General features: G+C 40.4%; 1 protein-coding gene across 6 annotated transcripts in view; it reads right to left on the bottom strand.

Annotated features, from left to right (window-relative positions):
- Positions 1–973: 973 nt before the first annotated feature.
- MROH8 (maestro heat like repeat family member 8) overlaps positions 974–20,807 on the bottom strand; it is a 58,068-nt gene continuing 38,234 nt past the window's right edge. For 3 of the 6 annotated variants that reach the window (XM_070472603.1, XM_070472601.1, XM_070472602.1), the window contains 12 exons: positions 19,117–19,252; positions 16,382–16,572; positions 14,214–14,351; positions 13,645–13,759; positions 13,170–13,310; positions 12,663–12,827; positions 11,466–11,621; positions 9,333–9,455; positions 7,747–7,846; positions 7,419–7,484; positions 3,266–3,437; positions 975–1,229 (listed from right to left, as the gene is read on the bottom strand). In XM_070472603.1, coding sequence (XP_070328704.1) covers positions 3,289–3,437; positions 7,419–7,484; positions 7,747–7,846; positions 9,333–9,455; positions 11,466–11,621; positions 12,663–12,827; positions 13,170–13,310; positions 13,645–13,759; positions 14,214–14,351; positions 16,382–16,572; positions 19,117–19,252 — 1,480 coding nt within the window. In that variant the 3' untranslated portion in view covers positions 975–1,229; positions 3,266–3,288. Of the gene's footprint in view, positions 1,230–3,265; positions 3,438–7,418; positions 7,485–7,746; positions 7,847–9,332; positions 9,456–11,465; positions 11,622–12,662; positions 12,828–13,169; positions 13,311–13,644; positions 13,760–14,213; positions 14,352–16,381; positions 16,573–19,116; positions 19,253–20,807 lie in introns of those variants that run through there. The other 3 variants (XM_020892090.2, XM_070472604.1, XM_070472605.1) reach the window with 3 other exon arrangements.

The raw sequence follows: 20,807 nt of genomic DNA on the forward strand, positions 1-20,807 counted from the left end.
CAGCCATGATGCTGTGGCAATTTCATTAACTGTCAAATAAGAAAAGCTTTGAAGGTATTTTTTATAATTTAAAAAGATTTTCAATTATTTTAATAAAAATTCTATTATTTTTATTATCTTAATAATGCAAGAGATGGAAATGACTGCCAGAAATCTGGGCTTAGAAATCTTAAAAAAAAAAAAAAAAAAAAAACCCCAAACATGACAAGACTATTTAAAACTCTAAAATAGGTTACCACAAAGGAAGTTGTAGAAATGTGTTTGGCCTAAAACCTGTTTGAAAATAATTTTTTCACATAAAATACTAAAATGCAATGGAATTGGTTGGCCAGACATAAATTCTAAGGGGTCTTGACCTAAAATGATAATCTGGGCAGTAATACAACACAAAAACTCTATAGAAATCACCGAGACAGCACTTCTCTGGTGGCCCAGTGGCTAAGACTCTCCCCTCCAGTGCAGTGAGCCCGGGTTTAATCCCTGGTCAGGGCATTAGATCTTGCAGGCTGCAACTAAAAGACCACATGCTGCAACATTGTGGGATCCAGTGTAGAAAAATAAACATAGAAAAACAAATTTAGAAAAATAAATATACAAAAATAAGTATTAAAAAAAAATCACCAAGACTATTGCAGTGGAAAGGTCCTTGGAAATACCAACTTCTTTAGTTTTAAGGTCACAACACATGAACTGCCTAGAAATTCTTTTCCTTTTTAGTGTTGTGCCCCTCTTGCCACAAAAGTGATTTCCTAAGATTAACTAATCCATGTTCTGAGCTTAAATTCAGTGTTTACTAGGTTTGGTTTGGTTGATTGAAAGACTTCAATGAGAAGAAAGACTACATATCTCAGTATAAGGAGGAAAAGTGATACTCAAAGTTTTAGAAAAGGGAAAATATAAAATAATAAAGACATGGTTGGGCCAGTAATGGATAACAAACTATGCATTTGAAAAGTATATGATGAAAATAAAGTCAAAACTATATTTAATTGTATGGAACTTTTATTTCAACATATTACAACAAATTAAGTGTCCAGAAATATTTGTTTTGTATATTTTTAAAATTCCATAAAAAACATAAATCTATCTATGAAGACAGCCTTATATAAAAGTAATGGAGATATTTAGAATAAACAGACTTGCTCATACAATCACTGTTTTCTTCAGCCCTTCCCAAACCACTGAGGTAGTTGAGTGAAGTGTAGTCCTCTCTTAATGGATGCTTCTCTCTGTGGATTTTAACACAATAAACATAAATAAAATAGGATAAGCATTGTTGTGCTTGCTACTCCCTGTTAGTGGTATTACTCAGACAATAAAATACCACCTGGAGAGAAACTATAGGGTAAATATGAGTAAAGAGAAAGGATTTGCTCAACCTCTTATATGTCACTGGAGGTCTAAATTGCTTCCTAAATCTAAAAGATCTGTTTCCTGCAGTGAGACAAGGATAGCTCATGAGATTAAACCAAGGACTCAGAAAATATTCCTCAAGAATAATCACCACCTTTTGCTCTAACTCCACTCCTTACATTGTAGCATGTGCATTCTATCCCATTGGGGAAAAAAAAATAAGATGCACTAACTTTTAGGTAAGAAGTGTTCAAACTTTGTAATCTGAGGCTCAATAACATTTCACATCATTTGTTTGATTGCATGAATTCAACAGCTGAGATGAACTGTAGAGGAAATCTTTATTCACAATGAAGGGAAAGAGCACACTGGAGAGGAGCGGAGCAGACCGGCCAAGGATGTGGGTTTTGCAGCCAGAACTAGAGGTTGTGAATTTACTAGTTGTGTGACTTTGGGCAAGTCACCTTCATGTTCTGTCCCTTAGCTGCCAAATGTCCCTCCATCTGCCAAATGGAGATAATACATGGAGTGGTCATGAGGATTAAAAGAGTTAACCATACAATGTACTTAGAATCTGGTTCATTGTAAGCACTCAATACGCATTAATCATCTTCATAGCGTGATTGACAAAATGGATAGTTCAAAAGGGGAGACTGGAGTTGGTTGCATGTAGTGAGACCAAAGAGAAAGCAGTAAGGGGTGCACGTAACTCCAATGTGCTCAATGCACTGAAGCTGGCATCCAGTGGCCACCCTCAAGGTGTACTCTTAGCTCTGCTTGAGGGTGAAGAGTTAGTCCATGGGTAGCTGGAGCCTGCCTTTTAGCTCAAAACTCCTGTCTGCTAGTCCCAAATATGAAGACCTCTCTTGAGTAGGAATCTTGCTCTTGAAGCCACCCTTGGCTGTCACATCCCTCAAAATATATCCAACTTACCATGAATCATGGAGAAATGTGTTTCTAAAGATGTCTTGGTAGAGGGATGGGGTGAATGTGGGATGGGGTAAGGATTCATACAACTTTATGCAATCTGCCATTGGATGTGTCTCTTCTTCATATGCCAGTGCCTCATTTCCTTTCTCTTTTACCATCCGACCTCCAAGATGCCTCTCCATTACCTTAAATAACTGAGCTCTGCTCTCCACTTAGGTTCCTCAAACAAGAGCCTGGGAATTAGCCCATGAGAAATCATCTCTAATTAATCTAGTCCCAACCTTACGCATGCAGCTTATCAAAGTATTCACTCAGTAAAAACAAATATCTTTCTCAGAAAATGTCTACTTGTAAGAAAATTTTCTCCATCTATGGTTAAAGGTTAAAACAGACAGTGGGTCCTCAACACATAACAGTTCCCATCCTAAAATCATTTGAGGTTCTGATAGCCATTGTAGGAGAGGAATCAGGAAAATAGAGAGGGAAAGTAAGGAGTGGAAACTTTACATGTATCAGATACTTTAGTATTACACCACTTCAGAAACTGCTTCTTGCTTGTTTTAAGAGAAAGAGGAAGGAGAAAGGCCATAAAGAGTTTTATAAAAAATACATCACTAGCATCAAATTATAAGAACTGGTTGTTACTTTATTCTTAAGATGGTTGACAAGCAGACTGAGCTTTGATAAGAGAGCCAACACTACCAACACAGCAATATGAACACTGAGACTCTCGAAGCTTTCCTCAACCTCTTTATCAAGACTAGAACTTTATGGATGTTCTGGCATGCCTCAGAACTCAATAGATTTTCACTGTTTCTGCAAAGGTACACCAGAAGCTGCTCTCTCTTCTATACTGCCATTCCTTCAAGGTTTTGACAGCAAAAAATATGCTGTGAGGTGGAGGAAGTTTCTTGCTAATGGAGCATGAGGTGCTTCTCGGGCTTCTGAAGGGATTAGTTTTTTTTGTTTTGTTTTTTTTTACCTATTGTTGCTTGCCTTGGACTTCTAAATAGGCAAACAACCTGTGAGCTTCCTCAGCCCGTACAGTGTCTGCCTGGAATGTGGTTCAGCCACCGCCTTCTGGATTCGGAATAGAGCCTGGGAGGCGATGATGCGCAGAGATGGCTCAGGATCATGCAGCAGTTTTTTCAGATCTAAGTGGTTAAGAAAACAAATTGCAGGTGAAGATCTACAGAAACGATCACTGGTCAGACACAAAGGACTCAGTATGCCCAGAGCAGCTGAGACGGAGACCTAACTTTTTCCAAGCCTCTGTGTGAAAGTCTGTATATTTGTGGGTCAATTCCAGTTTTCACTTAAAAAACTTACTTGTTTCTGAGTTGCCAAATATTTTACTCCTTTAAAATAATCAAACTGCTAAGTAGTCCAAGTTCAAATTATATGGGCCTGGCAGACTATATATAACACTGTTAATTTCTGAGTTCCTGTGTTGGCCCTGGAAAGTGAAAGTTGCTCAATGCAACCTCTTTGCAACCTCATGGATTACACAGTCCATGGAATTCTCCAGGCCAGAATATTGGAGTGGGTAGCCATTCCTTTCTCCTAGGGGATCTTTCCAACCCAGGGATTGAACCCAGGTCTCCTGCATCTCAGGTGGATTCTTTACCCGCTGAGCCAACAGGGAAGCCCCCTTGGTCTTTGAGGTTACTCTTAAATCATTTAGTTCAGTTCGGTTGCTCAGTCGTGTCTGACTCTGCAACCCCATGGACTACAGCATGCCAGGCTTCCCTGTCCATCACCAACTCCCGGAGCTTGCTCAAACTCATGTCCATTGAGTCGGTGATGCCATCCAACCGTCTCATCCTCTGTCAACCCCTTCTCCTCCTGCCTTCAATCTTTCCCAGTATCAGGGTCTTTTCCAGTGAGTCAGTTCTTCACATCAGGTGGCCAAAGTATTGGAGTTTCAACTTCAGCATTAGTCCTTCCAATGAACATTCAGGACTGATTTCCTTTAGGATGGACTGGTTGCATCTCCTTGCAGTCTAAGGGTCTCTCAAGAGTCTTCTTCAACACCACAGTTCAAAAGCATCAATTCTTCAGCGCTCAGCTTTCTTTATAGTCCAACTCTCACATCTATACATGACTACTGGAAAAACCATAGCTTTGACTAGATGGACCTTGGTGAGCAAAGTAATGTCTCTGCTTTTTAATATGGTGTCTAGGTTGGTCATAGCTTTTTTCCCAAGGAACAAGCATCTTTTAATAAATCATATTCCCTTTTTTCTTTAAAATTTTTAGTGTATGTTTTCTTATTGCAAAGGAAATACATGTTCATTGTGTGGAAAATTTAGACAATACACGTATGTAAGCACTAGAAGAAAATCAAAGTCACTTAAAATCCTCCTGCCAGAGAAAACCAGCGTTAACTTTTTTGGTCTATTTCCATTCATTCATTTACACTGGTATGTTTCTACTTTTGTCCAGATGGAGCCATAATATACAAACTATCTAATCATTGCTTATTTTATTTAATAATATTGCATCATCATTTATCTAAGTCATTAAAACATTTTCCTACAATATTTTTCATGGCTAAATATATGATTCTACAATATGGATAAACTCTATTTAACTAATTTCCTATTTTTTTAAATCTTAGATGCCCCCTATTTTTGCCATTTTAAATAACATTTAAATGAACATTCCTGTAACAATTTTTGCTAAATTTCATAGTTTAATTTCCTAGAAGTGGGATAAAGTCAGTGTGTATGTTTATTTAAAGGGTTTTGATAGGGACTTCCCTGGTGGTCCAGTGGCTAAGACTCCATGCTGCCAGTGTAGGGGGCCCGGATTCAATCCCTGGTCAGGGAACTAGATCCCACATGTTGCAACTAAGAGCTCACATGCTACAACTGAAGATCCTGCATGCCTCAACTAAGACTCAGCACATCCAAACAAAATTTTTTAAAGAATATGTAATAAAAAGTTATGCTCATACCAGTGTATGATAATGTCAGTTTTCCCTTAACACATCAACATTGAGTATTAACTAGTAATCTTTGCCATTTTGAAAGAAAAACACATACTGTCATCTCATCATTGTTTTATTTCACAAACTTTTGATTACTAGTAATATTTTTCATATACTTATTGGCTATTGTTTTTCTATGAACTACTTATTCATATTGTTTGCACTTTTCTTTGGTAGAAATAGTGATGTGTTTTAAGGATATTAACCATTTATCATAATGTAAATATACTCATCCCATATTATTTCCTGTTTTTCAGTTTTGTCTGCTTTATTTTTCAAAGTTGATTTTTAAAAATTTTATGTAGAAATATCTATCATTTTACTTTATGGATATGTGTTTGAATATTAGAAAAAGGTCAGGAATTCCTGGTGGTCCAGTGGTTAGGATTCCATGCTTCCACTGCAGGGCACATGGGTTAGATCCCTGGTCAGGCAACTAAGATCCCACTATGGCATGGCAAAGCCAAAAAAAAAAGAAAAAAGGTCTCTCTTTAATTTCTAATTCTCCAAGACTTCAAAAATACTCAGGACCTCTTCGTAGTCTGGAGCTTTGATTCAAGTAGTAGTTTAGTCTTTAAACCCATCATGCTTATTTTAAAAATGGAATATTTGACTAGTCTTTAGTTTTTTACAGTTCTTGCATGAAGATCTATGTGTTCCACAGAAGACATGAAAGAGCAGACATCAATTTTGGAATGCAAAGGAACTGAAACTTATTTTTGTCATGAAATTCATCTCAATTCATATTTAAATTTTTGTTATTTTTTTGTTCAAATTTAGCCAAAATTAACTGTGATAAATGACATAAACTTGTTCAAAAAGGAGTGCTAGGATGTTCTGCCCCGTTTCTAAGACAGATAAGCCACTGTAAGGGAAGAAAAAGGGTGGGATTATTCCGTTAGATTTAACCACGGGAGATTGAGGATATTTGACTGTCTGCCTTACAAAATGGCAATTTAATAAGGTTCTTTCTGATGTATACGTATATAATTTACACATTGGGTTGGCCAAAAACGTCAATGAACTTTTTGGCCAACCCTATATATATCTTTGGGATTCCCAGGTGACTCATTGGTAAAGAATCCATCAGTCAATGCAGGAGATACAGGAGACGTGGGTTTGATCCCTAGGTCAGAAAGATTTCCTTGGAGTAGGAATGGCAACCCACTCCAGTATTCCTGGCTAGAAAATTCCATGAACACCAGGAGCCTGGTGGGCTACAGTCCACTGGGTTGCAAAGAGTCAGATATGACTGAGCAACTAAGCATGCGCGCGTGCACACACACACACACACCCTAAATCATCTGTACAGATATATTTTATATATATATATAGATAAATTCGGAATGGAAAAAGAACTTTGGTTCCCCAGCATTTTAGATTAGAAAATAATTTCTTTTTAATTGACCAGAATTGACCACGTGAAATCTCATCTCATAGAATAAAATAACTACATGACTTTTCTTTTTTGCTTTTGATATCTATGGGGAAGTAGAGCACCATAGAGAAAAGTGGCGTGATCTTTCTTAAATAAGTTTCGGCTTCTGGCTCTATTACCAGTTACATATTTTTATTTTAAAAGCAATGAATTGTTCAGGACTTTGGTTCTCAAAGTACATGCTTTTGAATAGTGAGACTTAGCACTTCATGGCACTTTCTGATTGTAGAACTACTTATTAAATGAAAATAAATATTCTCTGAGTGACAAATCCCCAAAGCTGTACAACTGTAGAAAACCACTTACATGACAGCTGCCTTACAGGACTATAAAACTTCTCTGTTAGCAAGTCCCCCCACCTTACAGAACAACAGCCACGTACAGAAAAGACGGCTGCAGTCCATTCGTGTAGTACTCATGAAGTGTCATCATAACTTACTAAGATAAAATTTCTACATAATTTATTTTCTGACAGATGAAATTCAGAAATTGCCCCTGAGACATTTCCAAAACAAATAGGGTCATGTCTTTTCTGGAAGAAGGAACTGGCCTGAAGGAGACTATCATTTGGTTGAAGCCTCCAAGGGCTTTTTCGTAAATAACACAAGTCAGGCTCTCTGGTTCCCAGTCTCATCTCTACCACAGAGCCTGCCTCAAGTACCTTCCAAGCACAGGGTACCCCAAGTCCAAGTGTTCACCACTTACCATCCTCTATCCAGTCAGTACCCTTCGTCCCGAGTTCGCTGTGATCCACGTACCTCGATAAGAGCCCTAAATGCAAGATAAAGTCCGTGAGTCTGTGATCTGGGTCAGGCTTTATGGAGCTGGCACAACTGACCTTCTGATAATTAAATTTTCTAAAGACCGAATTCCTCCAAGTGCCTGATAGTTACCTATGGATAACATAGCCCCTTTCTCCAAAGAAGTATTTTCAAGGTCACCTTTGTTCATAAAGAATAGGGACACCCAAAATCGCAATTTGGGAAAGCACAGGATAAAAGTGACTGTAGAAATGAAAGGATTTTCTCTGTACCTACAAATAAGACTGCTGCTCTTCTGATAGGAAGTTTTGCATTCTTGGAGAACATCAATGTTTGGGCTAAGATGTCGACCTTCCCCTTGCATTTTTTTCCCTAAGTGGGGGAGGGGAGGAAGAGTATGAAGGAGTGAAGTAGCAGCACTATTTTTATCAGCCTCACTATATAGGGACTATGTCAGATATACATACAGAGTACAGTGGTTGAAATAACTACAGTTGCTCAGTGAATTATGCCACAATAATGAGGCCCTTGGCAAGTTTAAATCCTCTGAATATACCTCGCTCACACCCGCATACTGTGCCTGCAGTGCCTCTAATCTGTCGTTTCTTTTCTGTATCTAAGTCTTCTCGGGTCTCTAAACTCAGTCTTGAGCTCTGCCTTCCGGATAGCTAATCCCTGACAGCTCTCACCTTCCTGACCTAACCCTGTACTTTTGAGTGTTTTGCAGGTCCTTCTGTCTTGGCAACACATCATTTTCCACCTTGCGTTTCCATTCAGTGTTTCACAGAGGTTTAATCTCCCTCACTAGCTTGTAAACTTCCCTTACAAGTTTTATCTTGGGCATGTTTCTAGGTTCTCCACGGCCTATTGCACATGGAGCGTGTTACGCTTAATGGATGAATGAATTCACCCCTCAGTGGATCGCTTACCAGGATAGGCACCTCGGGGACAGGAAGAGGACAGGATTTTGTTCTTATAGAACTTATGATTTAACATGTACAATATGTAGTCTCATCGACCAACAGGATTGAACTTCTTGCTGCAAAAATACTGTCATTAGTGCATCTGTGATAGGTTTGATTGCAGGTCAGAGAGATAATCCTGCATGGAAACCCTGACATGAGGGCATTGTGGGGCTTCCTAGGCCAGTAAGTTTGATCAGAGGAGGCCATACTGGGTCCTCAATGGCTGCACATATGGAAGATCCCTGGGAAGAGTCAGTCCTGGGGTCTTCATAATAGGAGCCCAGTGGTTCTAGACTCGGTGTCTAGAAAACCATGGATGGGCCTCCTTGGGCTGCTCTGGCTCAAGCCTGCCCCTAGGATGAGTCACAGTAGCCTCTGTCAAGTTTGCAAAGAGAAAGGATGCCATCTCGGGGCCTCTCAGAGCCAGGGGCATGCTGCCATTGTGTTGCAAGGCTTACAACAGCACGGCAGCCCTTGCTTGGGGCTCCTGCTCTGATGGAGGGTAAAATAATCCACTATGTCCAAAGAAAGGATTAAAGGTCATTGCAAAGGCCATACATAATCCCATTTCCATTCACTCCATAAGTAGTTTTTGAGCATGTACTATCACCCTGATTCTGCAGCCCCTAAGTCAGGTTAGTGGAGTTCCCAAGAGTTCACCAGGCTTTTTTGGTGAGGAAGGATGGTAAGAGAAAGTGAATTTTGATTCATTTGGGAGGAAACTACAGAAAAATCGATTCATAGAACAGGACTGGTCATAGATATCAAATGCTGATGTGAGAAGGGTGGGAAATGTTTATTTTATGTCATATTCCTTCATTAAAAACTATGTCTAAAAAAAATAAGCATGTCAGCATATTAAGGAGCTAACAAAGCCATCATCGCTCACGTACAAAGAATTTGCAGATTGTTGCAACATCACTAGGGTTGATGAACCAGGGAGCTTTGCAGTACACTGCTTGGGGCAGCTTCCACTTCAGGAACTGGGCACATATAGTTAGCACTTGCCTGCTCTCCTGTGAAAAGGATGATCAGAGATCGGCATTTTCAAACATGTTTTAGCTGAGATTACCTTTCTTCAAATAAAACACTAAAGTCTAATATGAGAAACTCAGAATTATCTTGGTTGAAGTGAGGGCAAGGGGCCGTCCTTCAACTTTCCCAAACAGTCTCTACAGAGAACCCATAAAATCTGCAGGGTTCTGGGGAAAATGGAGAAACCACTGGTCAAGGGCATAAGTGAGAGCTGCTAACATCAAGTTTAATACCCAGATCAGAGATTTGGGCAGGAGTCCCATGCTCTAGAGAGAGGGCACCCATGTCTACTGGCTGCTCCTAAGTTATTCTCCTGTCACTCCACACAGGAAAGTAGCTCCCCATCTCACAGTCCTTGTAAATCTGTAGCTTGGAAGAAACTTTGGAAAGTATTGATTCTCTCTTGATTGTGATACTTGAGCAAAATTAGCAAGCGGTCTTCTTTACTCACTACCCTCAGAAGGCTTCCATGCACCATATAACACCCCTGGTAAGTCTCCAAGCAAGTGTTTGGTCCCAGGTCCACTAGACATCTAGGCCATTAAAATTCCTCTGGGGACAGATGGGAATGCACATTAGTTCAGTTACTCTGTTAGGAATTGTAAGTGTCTAGTAAAGTTAAAGATACCCGGATATTCCACTTTTGGGTTGATGCCCTAAAGAAACTCTCACACATGTACAAAAGAAATCTACCAAAATGCTCATTGCAGCACTGTAATAAGGAAAAAATAAAAGTAATCTAAATGTCCAGGAATAAAAGAATGGGATAAGTTGCAGTTACACGGCAGTATTCTGTAGAGCAGTGATAAGTGAACATGAATAAATCTTCTAAATATGTTAAACAAAGGAAAGCAAGTTGCTGAAAGGATTTACAAATGATGTGAACAAAGTTTTTTAAAATATATTTTTTTTCTTTTTTTTTCAGATAAAGTTTTAAAACATGAAAACTAATACTCAGAAATGATAACAAAATTTGAGATTTTGTATGATTTTTTCTGGTTTTATTTCTCAGCCTAGGTGGTATTGATGTTTTAACTTATGTTGTCAGTGCTAGTGATTCCTAACCTTATGCTAGAAAAATAAGCCCAGAGTCTTGACTGCTCTAGGCTTTGTCTGATAGCCAAAAGCTGGCTGGGGCGCAGGGTAGGGGTTGGGGATCAGTACTGTCTGTCCCTGTCCATGACCTCTATGAGGCACACTTTCCCAACACTTGGTTGGGAAGCTCTGCCCTATACTTCATTGAAGTCTGAAATATTTTATATTTATGGCTATAAGGCCATAACACTTCCCCCATAACAAGGTGCCAAGGTCCACTGTAATCTTTAGTCCTGTTTCTGAATCTTTCTGTAAGGAGGAGCATAGGTGGGTGGGAGCTCCAGCATTTTCCCAGACTCCTTGCAGCCTAAACCCACCTCTCTGGCTGTAACTGGTAGTTACAGGACCTTGAAAAAGACCAGCTTCTGAGGTATGGGACAGTACTAAAGATGATGCCATCCCTCCCACAATTCTTATGGAGGAACCCCTGGAAGATTAAGGAGATTTCAAAGAAATCCCCAGATTTCAGAGAAGCTTCTCTTGCTGATTTACAGTCTCAACACTAGTCTATTTGTCTCAAGGCCACAAGGCCGTTCTTGAATTAAAGAGAAAAGACAACAGACTGTGATCCTCATTAACAGAAAGAGTTTGTTGAATTGGGCAGTGTGTTGAGAGTTCTGGGCTAGGCTGAATATTGGAGGGGCTACAGAAAGGTATAATAAAATACATGATTCTCACCCACATAGGGTCATGATTTGCTAGACAGAAACAAGGAGTAAGATTTTTCACACAATTCACTTAGGTAAAATAATTGAAAGGAAGCCTGTGCCAGAGGAAATGGGGAATAAAGATGGTACCACAGAGTCCCTGCTGTCAGAGATATGAGTGCCTGTTTGCAGAGTTGGCTCTGGATTTGAACTTATTCAGGGCTGAAAGAAGTTAACAGTAGGCATTACCGCAGCGATTGCATCATTCTCATCCTGAGAATACAGAAGAAGTGGGACCAAGCTGTCCAGGACTTGGCTCTCTACACCCTTCTTATCTGTGTATTTCACAGACTTTATGGAGGCTCCAAAGAGGATCATGGAGAAACGATGAACATCCGGTCTTACCTATAAAGGATGTTCAAAGGGAAGCAACTCACTGAATGTGTTCATGCTTAACTTATAAGAGCTCTGGGTTGGCTGAAATGCCAGTCATAACATGAGGCTATTTAGATGTTGGTAGCTGAGGGCAAGAAAAATATATGGGGAGACAGTCACACTTGCTGCTTTGCATGGCTCATTCTCTCACGCTAAGTCATCACCGCTTGTATCTACTCCTAGTAATAACTATTCACTCAAGCTGGGCTTGCCAGGTGGTGCTAGTGGTAAAGGACCTGCCTGCCAATGCAGGAGATGTAAGAGATGCTGCTTTGATCTCAGGGTTGGAAGATCCCCCAGAGGAGGGCATGGCAACCCACTCTAGTATTCTTGCCTGGAGAATCCTATGGATAGAGGAGCCTGGCAGGCTACAGTCCATGGGGTCACAAAGAGTTGGACACGACTGAAGCAACTTAGCACACACGTATCATGTGCTGTTTTGCTGAAATTAAAAATTCCAGCCTTGGCATATTTGACTCTTTAGAATGTGGTTCATTGTGCCACATATATTTCTCTCTTTTTTTTTTTTTTGGTTTGGCCACTTAGCATGCAGGATCTTGGTTCCCCGACCAGGGATGAAACACACGCCTCCTGCACTGGAAGCACAGAGTCTTAACCACTGGACAGCCAGGGAAGTCTCCCCGTGTATTTTTTTTTTACAAACCTTTGGGATCTGGGATGGAGACATAAGTATAGTCCACTATCCTGACCCAGTCTTGATTGTTCTTTGAAAGAAAAGACAATGTCTTATCTTATAGAAACTCCTTCATCCCAGGAAGCAGGGGAGTACCTTGGCAAGTCTCTATGCCTCAGTTTTTTTAATCTGAAAAACAGTAACACCAACCCTACCAACATCACGGGTTACCTAGAAGGGTCTTAAGAGATTTGAAAGTGCTCTGAACAAAAAAGTACGATCTAAAATAGAGTGTATTTAATGCTATCCCAGCTTCGGTTTGCTGTTATGCCAATTACCTTCCCCCTAGGAAAGTCTCTCCTCTCCCCTTATCTTACATCACCAAATAAGGAGAAGAGGGTCCTCATCATGGTAGTCAGGGTGGTGAAATCCATCGTCCTGACAAACTGCAGGAGTATCTGAATGGCCAACAAAACAATCTTCTCGTCGGATTCATATAAAAGGTCTAGGATGCACGGCAGCAAGCTCTTGATGTCTTCCCTCTGTGTGCCCAAAACAGCGTATCACCACCCCTCCCGATGGCACTTCCTCAGGTACCAGAGTAGGCCTTCCCGCCTGCGCTCTGTCCCTGGTGCTTGTTGAGATTTTGGTTGTCTTGGCCAGCCCGGAACAGAGAATTAAAGAGGGCCTGATGCCCTCTCTCAGTATTGGCAGGACTGATATGTAGAGAAGGCAAAAGAGTTTATGGACATATGTACACCTGTGGCTGATTCATGTTGATGTATGGCAGAAACTAACACAATATTGTGTAGCAATTATCCTTCCATTAAAAATAAATACTTTTAAAAACTAATTAATTAAAAAAATAGAATCCGTGGTCTTACCATTTCCCCCTGTCTGGTAAGATAGCACAGTCCCCTCAGGGCAAGTATTTTAAAGGGATTATTTTCAAGAAGTAGCCAGTCTTTCAAGCGGGCAACACAGTATATGCTGGGAAATCTCCTAGCCACTGGACTCTGAAGAAGCTGAAAGAATCCAGAAAGTGGTCAAAGAAGTCACCTTTTAGCCCTTTTTCATGAGGGGAGCCAGCTTCCCACCAACTCCAAAACCTATTTTCCTTTGAAACTTCTATTCTGCAGCACATACATTACAGGATGATGCTTCTACTTCCAGGGACCTAAGGAATACTGAGTATGTGGGCAGAAGAACTTTTTTTCAATAAGGTTAAAATTTGGACCATTTCTATCCTATGTCTGAATTGGACCCTAGTTGGTCACTCAGTTGGACATGGCCTAGGAAGGCCAGTACAGCTGCTTTATAAGGCTTCCTGAATACACACAGCCTCTAAAGAAGTCTTACCTCCACAAAAAAGCCTGCTGATGTGAGCTTATGTTTATCGTTCCCTCGGTTAAGAAAAGGCACTAACAGGTACATGACCTTATGTGCAAGGAGGTGATTTCTCTCCAGCAATGCACTGCAAAACAGAACACAGAACAACTCTCAGAAATGCTCTTATTCAGAGGGCAATGTTCCCAGGGCGAGGCGGGGAGTGAGGGGGCTCTCAAGTTTTTGCTCAGTTTGAGGCACACAGGAGGATCAGCTCAGTTCAGCCACTCAGTCATGTCCGACTCTTTGCGACCCCACGGACTGCAGCACGCCAGGCCTCCCTGTCCATCACCAACCCCCGGAGTTTACTCAAACTCATATCCATTGAGTCAGTGATGCCATCCAACCATCTCATCCTCTGTTGTCCCTTTCTCCTCCCGTGGGTAAGGCAGGGCTGAAAAATTTGGCTGGAATTATGGGCATTTTCCCATTCTGGGATGGGAAGGTTATTCAACCTTGGTGGCTGTGATAACTAAAAGGAGGGGAAAATACCTTAAAACACAGCTGATTTAGAGTAGGGATGCATGGCAAGGAAGTCTTACTTGGCAAGGAGGGATACTCCCTGAAGATGGCAATCTTTTCCTTCCAGAAGGGTCCATCCTTTATTCTTTTCCATGATGTTGAATTCCTGCCAGCAGAATGTTCTGAGGAGGAGAGTCTTTGTAGCCTGTATGGCGAAGCTAATCCAATAAAAACAGTACAAGTGAATATAGTACAGGTCCCTTCAACTGAAGAGCATAAAATTACCTGCTTTCACCAAGGAGGGCCATGTATTGTTAGCTGCTGAACTGTAATTCTCTTCTTTCTAGATTTTCCTAAAGATTCTCTGTGCTCTAATACTTGAAAGGCCCTTCACACAAACTCTAAGCATAAAGAAATCCAGTAAAATTGTGTTTCCCTGGGAGAATGGAAAAAAGTCTATGATAAAACAAATGATGTAGGATGCTAAATTGAGATTCACTGCTTTTTTCTTTACAGCTTTATTTAGATAGAACTTATACCCCCCTAAAATTTCCTCCACTGCTTTTGAAAACTACTTATCGAACTAGTAATTTGGACATAATATCAGAGAATCTTGAAGCTGGAAAGGTCCTTGGAGAATACCTAGCCTGAGCTCACTTACAGATAAGGAAACTGAGGCACAGAACAACAGAAAGATTTGCCCAGAGTACAGAGCTATTTAAAGGAATGAGAATCAGGACTTCCCTCATGGTCCAGTGGTTAAGAATCCGCCTGCCAGTGCAGAGGACACGGGTTTGATCCCTGCTCCAGGAAGCTTTCACATGCAGCAGGGCAACCAAGCCTGTGCATCACAACTATGGAGCCTTGCACTCGAGCACCACTAAGCCCGTGCACGTAGAGACCATGCTCCACAGTGAGAAGCCATGGCAATGAAAAGCAACTAAAGAGTAGCCCCCAACTCGCTGCAACAAAAGAAAGCCTGCGTGCAGCAACAAAGACCCGGCAGATTCTCTTGAGCAAAAGGTGACTATTCTTCATTTTGGTACAATTCCACCTATCATATTTGAAAACCCCAGAAAAATAAACCCACATGCTGAAGCATTCGACAGAGTTTTCACTGCCTACAACAGTGGCGCACATGTAATCTTTGTATCTTCAGCAGTATACTGTTTGGATTTCTATTACAGTCTTTTACAAAGTGGTGTGAGAAGCTTGGTGTTAATGTCTTTTTCCATTTCAAGCTTAGATCAAGAATATTTTTATTTTCTGGAGAAAGAGGTATCTACTGTATAATTGCACCAAGGTACAAATGAAAGGAAAGCTTTCTTCAATAGGGTAATACTGCAGCCATGTAGATAAAACCACAAATATATCGTTTGTTAGGTTGACTAAGATGTGGGACAATGCTTTTCTGTTAGTAGAATGCAGAGACCTACTTAAGCCACATAATAAAATTCTTTTACCAATTATAAAAAAAAAGAACTTAAAATAAATACTTAAACAAAAAATGAGAATCAGAACTCAAGTTCTTCTGCCTCTTAGTCAGGCGTTCTTAAATATTCCACATTAGAGCACTTCCTCAGAAAGAAATCCATGTGCCCCAGAAATACTGAGAAATTTCTATTGAGACCCTAAAGGGGAATTTAAAAATACCTCCCTATACATGAAGCAGAAATGAGAAAATGCTCAGCTTTGGATCAGTTGGTCTTGGAGGTAGGTTTAAGGCTGTCTCGCTTGTCTCTGCCATTACCTGATTTATCAAGAAAGGGCTGGCATGCTATCACCCATTATTTTGCAGGGCATCTGAACTCAGATAGCCAAATTTGCCTTGACATCAATAAGACTGGGCTTCCCTAGTAGCTCAGCTGGTAAAGAATCTGCCTGTAATGCAGGAGACCCCAGTTTGATTTCTAGGTAGGGAAGATCTGTTGGAGAAGGGATAGGCTACCCACTCCAGTATTCTTGGGCTTCCCAATATCCCTTGGCTTAGATGGTAAAGAATTCACCTGCAATGCAGAAGACCTGGGTTTGATCCCTGGGTTGGGAAGAAGATGCCCTGGCGAAGGGTACGGCTACCCATTCCGGTATTCTGGCCTGGAAAATTTCATGGACAGAGGAGCCTCATGGGCTTCAGTCCACGAGGTTTCAATGTGCCAGACATGACTGAGTGACTTTCACCAGTAAGACCAAAGAGAGCCAGTGAGAGCACAGAATGATTCCTGGTCAACAAAATCACAATGGACAGTACCACAAGGGGGTGACCTCTGAAGACACTTCCTGTTCTGGGTACAGGCCACTGGGGATGGCAACATCAGACATGGTGAGGCCGATGGTGTGGTGAACCTGGATGAGCAGTGTCATGAGAAGTTGAGGAAAGAGCCGGAACGTAGCTGCTCGGAGTCTGTTCCCCACAAACACCTCATAAAGGGCATCTGTTACCTGTGGAGAAAAGCACACAGCAGAGCTGAACACCCACTAGTCCTAAGTCTTACTTTTGTTTTACTTCTGCTTGTTCCAGAACTTGCTTTCTGGTTCTACTAAATCACAGGCAGAACAGCAGTGGTAAGCAATGCAGGGACATGAAAAGTGACAGGGTAATGGGATAGGAGTCAAGTTGTCACTAAAAGTTGCCAGAGTGAGGGACATCCTGACATCCAGAAGGAAACTATAAGGAAACCATTCACATATTTGACCACATACAAACTTAAAGCCCGGGCAAAAAGAAAATTGTTCATAAACAAAGTCGGATGATAGATAATTTGCAGAAACGTGATAGTTTTAATATATACAATGCCCTTATATGTCAGGAAGAACAAATGAAAAGGCCTGCTACTCAAAGTGTGGCCCACCTACCAGGAACACTGGCGTCACCTGGAGCTGATTAGAAATGGAGACTCACAAGCACCCCTCCTCCACCCCAGAATGTCTGCATCAGAGTGTGTATTTCAATTAGATCCTTAGATGATGGTGGGTTGCATGTGTGTTAAAACTGAGAAGCACTGGTGTGTAGGACATGAAGAAAGAAGAAACATAAATGACCAACTGAAGAACATACATAAATGTTGAACCTTGCTAATGATGGAACTGTAATTAGAATATGTTCCTTTTTCACCTAGCAGCTAGACAACAATGCTCGATGTGGCAAGGCCATGCTCACACATGATGACAGAAGGGCAGAGTTCTAGAGGGTCATTTGAGAACATTACCAAAAGTTTAAATGAGCCCACCATTTGGCCCAGAAATTGCCCTTCAATGAACTTTATCCTAAGAAAACAATTGGATATGTATAACAAAACTGATGCAAGCATGATTAAGTTTGCTACAGTACTGTTTTCAAGGCAAAAGTTTGAAACGTGTCAAATGTTCATTAATAGGGAACAATAATGAAATAAATGGTTCTGCATCATGTATTACTTGTTCTTTAAAAGGTAATTAAAACCAATTACTATGCAGCTATGAAAAGGATAACAGAGAGCTCTACATATTGATACAGAAAGTAGTTTGTGTATGGTTAAATGAAAAACAGCAGGTCATCAAATGGTATGTACCGTGATCTTATTAATACACATACAGAATTTTAAAGACTAATCAGATTAAATATATACCTTTATCTGCCCTAACACCTAAAACTGCACTAAAAAGACATTTAGGGATTTTTAAAAAGGCATAAACCCACAAGAACAGAGTGTAAGAGAGAAGACAATAGCAGATTAGAGACTTCAAAGTAATTTTGAAAGCTAAAAAAAAAAGTATGATAAAAACTTAGGTCAGAGAAAGCAGAGCCATAAACTGGTAGGGAATAAGATAAAGTAAAAAGTAGTCGTAAAGTGGGGTGGAAGAGGGGTGGATTAGAAGTTTGGGATTAGTTTGGAGTTTGCTTATCCATCCTGTATATAATAGTTTATATACAGGATGGATAAACAACAATGTCCTACTGTATAACATAGGGAACTATACTCGATATCCTGTGATAAACCATAATGGAAAAGAATATGAGAAAGAATATACATATATATATAAATTACTGAATCATCTTCCTGTATAGTAGAAATTAATACATTGTTAAAAAAAAAATGAAATAACAAAAACTACTGTAATGATATAAAGTAATTAGCCTCCAACTAATAAAAATTAAAAAAAAAAATGAAATAAAATAGGCATGGATATGGGGGAGGCAGGGAATACATAGGAACTCTCTGTACTTTTCTGCTCAGTTCTGCTGTGAGCCTAAAACTGCTCTAAAAAAATTTATTTAAAAGGAAAAATATAGAGGGAAAAAGTATGCCAAGTACATATACAAGAAGCTTATACATTATGAACACTTGTAGAAAGTTCATTTTTAGGGACATGGTATAGCCATGAACTAAGAATAGTTTCCTGATTTTTAAAGGATTATTTAAAAATATATCCAAAAATATGTGGTGGAGACTAGAGACTATATGTGACCTGAAAAACCTAAAATATTTACCATCTGGTCCTTTACGGAAAAAGTTTGCCAACCTCTGCTTAAGGTGGACCTTTGGGAGACATCCCTGTTGGTCCAGTGGTTAAGACTCTGTCCTTTCATGCAGGAGCTGTGTGTTTGAGTTCTGGTCAGAGAACTAAGATCCTGCATGCTGTGAGGTGTGGCCAAAAAAAATTAAATAAAAAATAAAAACAAGTTTTCAAAGGAGGACCTTTGGTTTCTATTTTATATTCTTCTATATTCTTTGAAATGTTTGTACTCTCTTGACTATGCTGATACGCATTTTTTAAAAGATGAGGAAAAGAATGCTTAAAACAGATGAAACCATACTGAATCCTTCACTCATCTCAGCCTCCTCCACATCCATCCCTTGGTGGCAACACTGGTGGATTTATAAATGGATGAGGGAAACAAACTTTGAGAGGAACCAAACGGAACACTCTCCAGATGGTGCTGGGCCAATTATCCAGGAGGGCCATGGTGGGCTAAAGTTGGAGGGCCAAAGCTCAAGGGCTTACAGCAACAGCCACATAGGCCATCTTCTCCTGGGTGCCAGAATCATGGCATTTCTGCAGCTTCCTCAGGAGTCTCCAGAGAATCCAGGTCGTTTTGGGCAGCTCCACCTCCAGAGTTCTCCACAGCTCAGCCAGATGCCTAGAAATCCCAGAGGAAGAGGGTTCAGGAGAATGGCTTATCCTAGGCCAACTGTGACCACAAGCTTCCCAGAATCCATCTGGAATCCATCTATAAGAGGTTTTCCTCTCTGAGGCTCGATTCTTCAGAACTGCTATCTGATTTCACAACAGTAACTCCCAAGGTTTCATAGACTCAAGTTCCCACAACCTCAGCATGGACTTTAAGACCATTCACAAACTGGTCCTAACATATCTCTTTTTTTTTTTTTTTTTTTAATATTTTTTCATTTATTTGGCTGCACCAGCTCTTAGTTGCAGCATGTGGGATCTAGTTCCCTGACCAGGGATCGAACCTGGGCCCCCTGCATTGGGAGCTCAGAATCCTAACCACTGGGCCAGCAGGGAAGTCCCCTAACATATCTTTTCAATCTCACAATTCCCTATCACATACCCTGTGCTCTAACTTTCCTATGTCATTTTCATTTCTAACAGAGTCTACAGTTTTCACTTGACCTAAAGCAGTAGTTTTACAAGAACTAGAACAAACACAAAAAAATAAAATAATGCTAAAATTACATTTAAATCAACTGAATATAGCTAATACTTTATACCAAATCATATATTTTACATAAGAATATAGTGTATTAATAGGTAAGCTGAAGCAAGTAGTAAAGATTTAAAAACAATGTTCCAGAGAAATACACAAAATTAAGACCATTAAACAATCTGTATTAACTCATTTTTCTTGGATGAGTAAAAGTTCTCCTTTATTCCTTTTCCAGTAAGTGGCCTGAGGTGACCTCTAAAAATGGTGCGCTATTCACTCGACCCAGAAAACTCCATAAAATCATGCAAATGAAGAGGTTCAAATCTTCGTGTTCACTTTAAGAACACTCGTGAAACTGCCCAGGCCATAAAGGATATGCATATCTGAAAAGCCACCAAGTATCTGAAGGATGTCACTTTAAAGAATCAATATGTGCCATTCTGTCATTACAACAGCTGAGTTGGTAGGTGTGCACAGGCCAAACAGTGGGGCTGGACTCAGGGTTGGTGGCCCAAAAAGAGTGCTGAATTTTTACTGCACATGCTCAAAACACGCAGAGAGTAATGCTGAACTCAAGGGCTTAGATGTAGATTCTCTGGTCATTGAACACATCCAGGTGAACAAAGTCCCCAAAATGCGGTGCAGGACTTATAGAGCTCACGGTTGGATCAACCCCTACATGAGCTCTCCCTGCCACATTGAGATGATCCTCATTGAAAAAGAGCAGATTGTTCCTAGATATCCCAGAAGAAACTGAAGAAACAAAAACTTATGGCCCGGGAATAAATGCTGCAAAAAATAAGTGCAAAAAAAGTAAAAAAAAAAAAAAAAAGCTCTCTTTTATTTGATGCAGTGCGGTGAAACGTCTAAGTTCAGCTTCCCTGGCGGCTCAGACAGTAAAGCGTAGGCCTACAGTGAGGGAGACCCGGGTTTGATCCCAGGGTCAGGAAGATCCTCTGGAGAAGGAACTGGCAACAGACTCCAGCACTCTTGCCTGGAAAATCCCATGGACGGAGGAGCCTGGTAG

The sequence above is a fragment of the Odocoileus virginianus genome, chromosome 9 (assembly GCF_023699985.2).
Source record: "Odocoileus virginianus isolate 20LAN1187 ecotype Illinois chromosome 9, Ovbor_1.2, whole genome shotgun sequence".
Lineage (NCBI taxonomy): Eukaryota > Metazoa > Chordata > Mammalia > Artiodactyla > Cervidae > Odocoileus > Odocoileus virginianus.